The sequence below is a fragment of the Vanellus vanellus genome (genome assembly GCF_965231255.1).
Source record: "Vanellus vanellus genome assembly, contig: HAP1_SCAFFOLD_2444, whole genome shotgun sequence".
Classification (NCBI taxonomy): Eukaryota; Metazoa; Chordata; class Aves; order Charadriiformes; family Charadriidae; genus Vanellus; species Vanellus vanellus.
Window position 1 is genome coordinate 270 of NW_028127050.1, and position 8,481 is coordinate 8,750.

The following is an 8,481-nucleotide window of genomic DNA, read 5'->3' on the forward strand; positions in this document are numbered from 1 at the left end:
GGGTGATGCCTCCTCAAGGCCCACCCCCCCACCTCCTCCTGGCCCCGCCCACCCAACGCTGCCAATCAAAGCTAGCCCCGCCCCAGGGTTGGCACGCAAGCCGGGTTGGCCGGGCTGGCTGTCAAAGCCCCGCCCACCTATCTGTCAATCATCCCACCTTGACCTCCCCCCAGGCTGTCAATCAAAGCTGGCCCCGCCCAACCTCGCTGCCCATTGGCTACAGCCCCCACCAGCCCCGCCCCTTGGAGGGGGCTGGCTCCATACCATATGCCACGCCCCTCCATAGCCACACCCCTCCATCGCTGCCACACCCCCTGCACTGCACCCATGCCACCACCATAGCCACGCCCCCTCCACCACTGGCCACCCCCCATTGCTCCATGGCCACGCCCCCTGGCTCAGGCCACGCCCCCTTCAGCCTGCCAAGTCCCCCCCCAGGCTCCCCACCCCCCCCCCCCCGGCTTTGACCCCACCCCCCCGAGGGGGTTTAACCACGCCCCCCCTCCTCGGGGGAGGGGCTGCTGGCCACGCCCACCCCTCGGGCCACGCCCACCTGCTGCATCAGCAGGGCGTGGCGCTGCTCCATGTCCCGCTGCTGCCGCGCCCCCTCCAGCACCAACCGGTCCAACTGCGCCGCACGGGGGGGACGGGTCACCCCCCACCTCCCCCCCACGTCCCCCCCCCATCACCCCCCCGTGTCACCCCCCCCATGTCCCCCCCCATGTCCCCCCCCAATGTCCCCCCCCACCTCCCCCCCCACCTCCCCCCCACGTCACCCCCCCATGTCACCCCCCCCTCCCCCCCCATCACCCCCCATGTGCCCCCCAACGTCCCCCCACATGTCCCCCCCACACCTCCCCCCCACGTCCCCCCCGACGTCACCCTCCCCCCATCTCACCCCCCCATGACCCCCCCACGTCACCCCCCCACATCCCCCCCATGTCAACCCCCACGTCCCCTCCCATGTCCCCCACCCACGTCAGCCCCCCCATGTCACCCCCCCCCCGCCCCCGAGGTCCTGAGGGGGGGTCGCTGGGTGGGGGTGGGGGTCCCCGGGCGGGGGGGGGTCCCCACCTGCGCCCCCAGTTGCCCCCGGTACTGTTGGGTGCTGGTGGCCCCCCGGTGGCCACGGCTGAAGAAGGCGGCCTGGGCTTCCAGCAGGGCCAGTACCTGGGGGGGGGGGGGACACACATATGGGGGGGGGGGCGTTAGCCTGAACCCCCCCTCCCCCCAGACCCCCTGCCCCTTAACACCTCCCCCCCCCCAAAGTCACCCTGAGGGCCCCCAAAGTCCCAGGACAGCCCCCCCTCCAAAAGAAACCCTCCCAGCCCCGGGGACCCCCCCTCAGGGACCCCTGAACCCCCCCAAATCCCCCAGAGACCCTCCGACCCTCAGGGACCCCCCGAACCCCCCCGGGACCCCCCAAGACCCCCAGGGACCCCCCAAAATCATCAGGCACCCACCCCGAGACCCTCCCAGACCCTCAGGGACCCACAGACCCCCCCAGGGGCTCCCCAAGACCCCCAGGGCCCCCCCCAGGGACACCCCAAACTCATCAGGCACCGCCGCCCCCCCCAGACCCTCAGGGACCGCCTGACCCCCACCGGGACCCCCCCGCCCCCCCCTCAAACTCACAAACTGGAGGATCTCCGTCTTCTTCTTGTCCTGGATCACGTTGATCTGGGGGGGGGAGGGGGGGTGTGTGCCCTGGCCCCGCCCCTTCGAGCTCCACCCTCATAAGCTCCGCCCAGCGAACCCCGCCCCCTCGAGGGACCGCCCCATTCAATCCCTCCCCATCGACCCCATCCCAAGCCCCGCCCCCTCAAAGCCCCGCCCCACTCCAAACCACGCCCAAACCCCACTCAATCCCTCCCATCTCCCCCAACCCACCTCCCCCCGCCCAAACCCCGCCCCTCCCCGAAGCCCCGCCCCCTCAAGCTACACCCAGGCCAAGCAGTGCCCCTCACCACTAAGCCACGCCCCCACTCCAAGCCCCGCCCCCTCCAGCCCCTTTCAATCCCTCCCATCTCCCCCAACCCACCTCCCCCCGCCCAAACCCCGCCCCTCCCCGAAGCCCCGCCCCCTCAAGCTACACCCAGGCCAAGCAGTGCCCCTCACCACTAAGCCACGCCCCCACTCCAAGCCCCGCCCCCTCCAGCCCCTTTCATCCCCTCCCATCTCCCCAAACCACCTCCCCCGCCCAAACCCCGCCCCTTCCCGAAGCCCCGCCCCTCAAGCTACACCCAGGCCAAGCCACGCCCCTCACCACTAAGCCACGCCTCCACTCCAAGCCACGCCCCCTGCAGCCCCACTCAATCCCTCCCATCTCCCCCAACCCACCTCCCCCCCGCCCAAACCCCGCCCCTCTCTGAAGCCACTCCCCCAGGCTACATCACACCAACCCTGCCCCCACCGAAGCCACGCCCCCACTCCAAAACCACGCCCCCACTCAATCCCGCCCATCTCCCCAACCCACCTCCCCTCCCTGCCCAAACCCCGCCCCCCCGCGAAGCCCCTCCCCCCGCGAAGCCCCGCCCACCTGCAGCACGTAGTCCAGCCCCCGGGCTCGGGCGACCCCCCGCGCCCCCCCCAGGGCGGCGGCGGCTTCTTGGGCCTCCAGCGGCCGTCGGCGCGGGACCTCGGCGTGGTGCTGCAGCGCCCCCGCCAGCGCCTCCGCCGCCCGCGCCCGCTCCCGCCGCGCCTCCCGCAGCCCCCGCGCCTCCCTGGGGGGCAGCACCCATGGGTGCCCCTGGGGGGACCCCAACCCACCCCAGCCCCCACACTTCTATAGGGGGCAGCACCCATGGGTGCCCCTGGGGGGACCCCAACCCACCCCAGCCCCTGCACCTCCCTGGGGGGCAGCACCCATGGGTGCCTCTGGGGGGGGGCGCAGACACACCCCCCCCACCAGCCCCCACACTTCTATGGGGGGCAGCACCCATGGGTGCCTCTGGGGGGGGGCACAGACACACATCCCCCCCCAGCCCCCACACTTCTATAGGGGGCAGCACCCATGGGTGCCCCTGGGGGGGGGCACAGACACCCCCCCCCCCCCCAGCCCCCGTGCTTCTCTGGGGGGCAGCACCCATGGGTGCCCCTGGGGGGACCCCAACCCACCCACCTGGTCCCCTGCATCTCCCTGGGGGGCAGCACCCATGGGTGCCCCTGGGGGGGGCACAGATACACCCCCCTCCCCAGCCCCTGCACCTCCCTGGGGGGCAGCACCCATGGGTGCCTCTGGGGGGGGGGGCACAGACACACACTCCCCCCCCCCCAGCCCCCGTGCTTCTCTGGGGGGCAGCACCCATAGGTGCCCCTGGGGAGGACCCCAACCCACCCCGGACCCCATGTTTCCCTGGGCTCCCCCAGCACCCATGCCCCCCCCCCCCCCCCCCCAAATCTATAGGATCCGCCTCGCACCCGTGCCCCCCCCCAGAACCCATAGGGTCCCCCCCAGCACCCATAGACCCCCCCCCCCCCACTCACTCCTTGAGCAGGGTGTGGAGGTGGCGGCGCAGAGCGACCTGGGTGCTGTCCTGCAGCTCCTGGGGACAGCGGGGGGGGGACACGGGGGGGGACACGGGGGGGGACACGGGGGACAGCAGGGGGGAGATATGGGGGGGGACGGGGGGGGACATCGAGGGGGGATACGGAGGGGAATCAGGGGGACACGGAGAGGAGGAACATGGGGGGACATGGGGGGGGAACACACGGGGGGGGGACATGGGGGGAGACAAAGGGGGGGCACAGGGAGGGGGAGAGAGGGGTGAGGGATCCCTCCATTGAGCCCCTGGGGGCGTGGCCAGGCCGGGAGGGGCGTGGCCAGGCCGGGAGGGGGTGTGGGTTTAGGCTGGGGATGTAGTTGGGGGCGTGGTCAGACCGCAGAGGGCGTGGTTTCGGCCGGGGGTGTGTGTGGTGAGGAGGGGCGTGGCCAGACTGCGGTGGGGGGCGTGGTCTGGCAAGGGGGGGGCAGGGACAGGATGGAACAGGGGGTTTAGCAGAGAGGGGTGGGGCTTTGGGGCGAATGGGCGTGGTCTGGTGAAAGGAGGGCGTGGTATGGGGCGTGGCTTGCAGGGAAGGGGCGTGGCCTGCTCACCTCGTGGCTGTCCATCATCTGCTCCAGAGAATCACAGAACTTCTCCAGTGCCTCCTGGAGGGGGGGAGGGAGAATTGGGGGGGTCAGGAACCCCCCCGGACCCCTATCCCTCCCCCCGCCCCCCCCCCACCTGCCCTGAGCTCCCCAACCCCCAGGACCCCCCTAAAATCCCTATAGAACCCCCCCTGCCCAGGACCCCCCAACCTGGGGGGGGCTCAGCCACACCACCGGGTGCCCCAGGCCCCTGAGACCCCCCAGCCCCCCCCCCCCCCCCATTTGGGGGCACCCCCCCATCCAGGGCTCCACACAAGGCCCTGGGACCCCACCAGGCCCCCCCATTTTGGGGTACCGCCCCCCCAGGGGATCCCCGAGCCCCCTGGGACCCCCAGACCCACTTTGAGCCCCCCCGGGACTCCCCCAATTTGGGGGTACCGCCCCCCCCAGGGGATCCCTGAGCCCCCCGGGACCCCCAGACCCACTTCGAACCTCCTTGAAACAATCCCAGACCCCCCATTTTCGGGTGCTGCCGCTCCCGGGGCATCCCTGAGCCCCCTACCCCCCCCCCCCCGAGGGTTTGGGGGTGCTCACCCACCCGCACCAGGGGGTCCCCGCGGGGGGTCCCCGCCAGCTCCCGCAGCCCCGCGGCGAAGGCCCGGCTCGTCCCCTCCAGCTGCCGCCCCGCGTCCAGCATGGCCGAGCACAGCTTCAGCACCTGGGGGGGGCACCGTCAGCCGCCCCCGCACCCCCCCACCTCCCCCCGGGACCCCCAAACCCCAGGGAATCCCCCGGCACCCCCCTGGGACTCTGAGGGCCCCCCAAATCCCCCCGGGGACCCCCAAACCTCTGAGACCCCCTGGAGCCCCCCCAGCACTGCCCGGGACTCTGAGATCCCCCCACATCCCCCCACATCCCCCTAGATCCCTCGGGGACCCCCAAACCCCAGGGAATCCCCCAGCAACCCCCTGGGACTCTGAGGGCCCCCCAAATCCCCCCGGGGACCCCCAAACCTCTGAGACCCCCCGGAGGCCTCCCCAGCACTGCCCGGGACTTTGAGGTCCCCCCGGACCCCCCTGGATCCCTCAGGGACCCCCAAACCCCAGGGAATCCCTCGGCACCCCCCTGGGACTCTGAGGGCCCCCCAAATCCCCATGGACACCCCCACATCCCCCCGGGACCCCCAAACCCCAGGGAATCCCCCGGCACCCCCCTGGGACTCTGAGGGCCCCCCAAATCCCCCCGAGGACCCCCAAACCTCTGAGACCCCCCGGAGCCCCCCCCAGCACTGCCCGGGACTCTGAGATCCCCCCACATCCCCCTGGATCCCTCGGGGACCCCCAAACCCCAGGGAATCCCCCAGCACCCCCCTGGGACTCTGAGGGCCCCCCAAATCCCCCCGGATCCCCCCCTGGGACCCCCAAACCTCTGAGACCCCCCGGAGGCCCCCCCAGCACTGCCTGGGACTTTGAGGTCCCCCCGGACCCCCCAGATCCCTCAGGGACCCCCAAACCTCTGCCCCCACCCCTCAGTCCCCTGATGTGTGCCCCCCCTCATCCCTTGGGGACCCCCCCCCCAAAAGCCCAGGAGACCCCCAGCCTCCCCCCGTCAATCCCCCAGATACCCCCCCAGCTCCAGGGGGGATCCCCCCAAAACCCCTCCAGGATCCTCACCCCACCCCAAACCCCTGGGGACCCCCCCCTCAAATCCTGGGGGGGGGGGGGGGGGTGTAAAACGCCAGGGAACCCCCCAAGAAATCCCTTTACGGCCACCCCCCATCCCCCCCCCCCCAGATGTTGGGGTCCCCCCCCCACCTTCTCCAGGTGGGTCTCGAGTTCGGCCACATCGGCCTCTGCCTCCTCCACGGCCGCCCTGGGGGGGAACGGGGGGGTCACTGGGGGGGGCCACTGGGGGGTTTGGGGTCACTGGGGGGGGAGAGAGGGGGTTTGGGGGTCACCGGGGGGGAGAGAGGGGGTTTGGGGGGACACTTGGGGGGTTTGGGGGTCACTGGGGGGGACAGAGGGGGGCTGGGGGGGCAGAGGGGGTTTTGGGGCCACTTGGGGGGGTTTGGGGGTCACTGGGGGGGGCAGAGGGAGTTTGGGGGCCACTTGGGTGGGTTGGGGGTCACTGGGGGGAGAGAGAGGGGGTTTGGGGGTCACTGGGGGGGGACAGAGGGGTCTGGGGGGGTCTGGGGGTCACTGGGGGGGGCAGAGGGGGTTTGGGGGAGCCCGGGAGGGGTTTGGGGGGTCACTGGGGGGGGTTGGGGGGACCCAGGGGGAGTTGGGGGGACACTGGGGGTTTGGGGGGGGTCACGAGGGGTATTTGGGGCTCGGGGGGGGGCTCAAGGGGGGGATTTGGGGGCGTCGGGGGGGTTGGGGGGCCCGTCGGGGGCGGGGGGGGCGCGGCGGGATGGTTTTGGGGTGATTTGGGGTGATTTGGGGCCCCTGCGGTCGGCGGGTGACTTCCGGCGGCGTTTCCTGCGGGCGCGGTCGCCGCGGCGACGCCGTGACATCATCGGGGGGGGGTGAAAAGGGGGGTGGGGTGGGGAGAATTGGGGTGCCCCAAAGTGCCCCCTCCCCCCCCCCCTTCATCCCCCCTCTCCCCGTGGCTGAGGGACCCCCCTGCAAGCCCCGCCCCTTCCCACAAGCCACGCCCCCCCTCGTGCAAGCCCCGCCCTCCCCGTGCAAGCAGCTGCAGGAGGGGAGCACACGCGTGTGCACAGACGTGTGAGATCACGGCCCCCCCTCCCCCGCTGCACACGCGTGGGCGAGGTCACACATCCCCCGGCACACGCATGTGCGAGGCCGTGCAAGGCCACGCCCCCCCGTTGCACACGCGCGTGAGATCGCATCCTCTCTCACAGGCGTGTCTGAGGTCACACCCCCCATTGCACACGCATGTGCCCAAACATGTGAGATCACCCCCCCGTTACACACACGTGTGCGCAGACGTGTGAGCTCACATGTTCCCCGCTACACACGCGTGTGCGAGGCCTTGCAAGGCCTCACCCCCCCACTACACACGTGTGAGGTCATGACCACCAACACCCATGTGTGCAGTCACGCACGCACCCCCCCTTGCACACACGTGTGCGCAAGCGTGAGCTCGCACCCCCCCCCACACAGGTGAGGCCGCACACGCATGTACGCACACATATGTGCCCACCCCTCCATTGCACACGCGTGTGCGAGGTCACCCCCCCACCGCACACACACATGTGCAGACATGTGAGCTCACCCCCCATCGCACACGCATGTGCGAGGTCACCCCCCCACCGCACACATGCGTGTGTGGAGGTGAGAGCTCACCCCCCCATTGCACACGCGTGTGCAAGGTCACCCACCCACCACACACACGCGTGTGTGGAGGTGAGAGCTCACCCCCCCCATTGCACACGCGTGTGCGAGGCCGCACGAGGACACGGGGCCCCAGGTGTCCCCCCCTCCCCCCCCCGGTTTCCTGCCCCTCCCCCACGCAAAACCGCTTCCTCCCCAGGGGGGGGGGGGAGGGGAGGGCCGTGTCACACAAGGGGGGGGTCACACCGGGGGGGGGGTGTCACACGAGGGGCCCCCTGTGACCCCAACTGCCCCATGGACCCCCCCCCAAGGTAATGGGAGGGGGGGTGTCCCCCCCCAGACCCATTGTGGGGGTGTCCCAGTGCTGCTCCCCCCCCCCCCTTCAATTTGGGGGGGGGGCAGGGGGGGTTCCTGGAAACATCCGGGGGGGTCCTGGGGACATCCCGGTCCCGTGGGGGGGTCCCGTGGGGGTCCCTGAGTGTCCCGGGGGGGTCCCAGTCCCGGGGGGGGGGGGGCCCGGGAGGATGCTGAGGGGGGGATGCTCGGGGGGGGGTGGGGGGGGGAGGCCCCGCTGTGGGTTCTGGAAACACCGGGGGGGGGCGGGGTCCGGGGGGGGGGTCTCAGGGGTCCCCCCGAGTGTCCCGGGGGGGGGGTCCCAGTCCCGGGGGGGGTCCCAGTCCCGGGGGGGGGGTCCCGGGAGGATGATGAGGAGGAGATGCTGGGGGGGGGGTGAGGGGGGGAGAGGCCCGCTGTGGGTTCTGGGGACACCCGGGGGGGGTCGGGGTCCGAGGGGGGGGTCGCGGGAGGGTCCCCCCGAGTGTCGCGGGGGGGTCCCGGGGGGTCCCGGTGCCGGTACCTGAACCAGGGCGAGTCCCGGAGACACTCCTCGAAGTCCAACTTCACCGTCATCCCGGAGCCGGGGGGGGGGCACACGGGAGGGGGGGATGTCCCGGTCCCGGGGGGGTGTCCCGGTTCCCGGGGGAGGATCCCGCGTCCGGGGGGGGTCCCGGGGCTCCGGAGGGCGGCGGTGCCGGGAGGCGGCTGGTGGCGACGGGGGGGGGGGGGCGGGCGGTGGCTCCGCCCCGGGGAGGGACG

At 72.4% G+C, this 8,481-nt stretch overlaps 1 protein-coding gene across 1 annotated transcript; it reads right to left on the minus strand.

Annotated features, from left to right (window-relative positions):
• Nucleotides 1-487: 487 nt before the first annotated feature.
• On the minus strand, nt 488-8,338 carry LOC309685556 (arf-GAP with coiled-coil, ANK repeat and PH domain-containing protein 1-like; the record flags this gene model as incomplete). The annotated part of the gene is made up of 9 exons (XM_082501301.1): nt 8,243-8,338; nt 5,905-5,962; nt 4,689-4,808; nt 4,097-4,150; nt 3,487-3,545; nt 2,540-2,723; nt 1,636-1,680; nt 1,075-1,170; nt 488-628 (listed from the first exon to the last, which is right to left on the minus strand). The coding sequence occupies exons 1-9, from the start codon at nt 8,293-8,295 to the stop codon at nt 488-490; spliced, it is 810 nt and encodes a 269-aa protein (XP_082357427.1). The 5' UTR covers nt 8,296-8,338.
• Between the last annotated feature and the right edge of the window lie 143 nt (nt 8,339-8,481).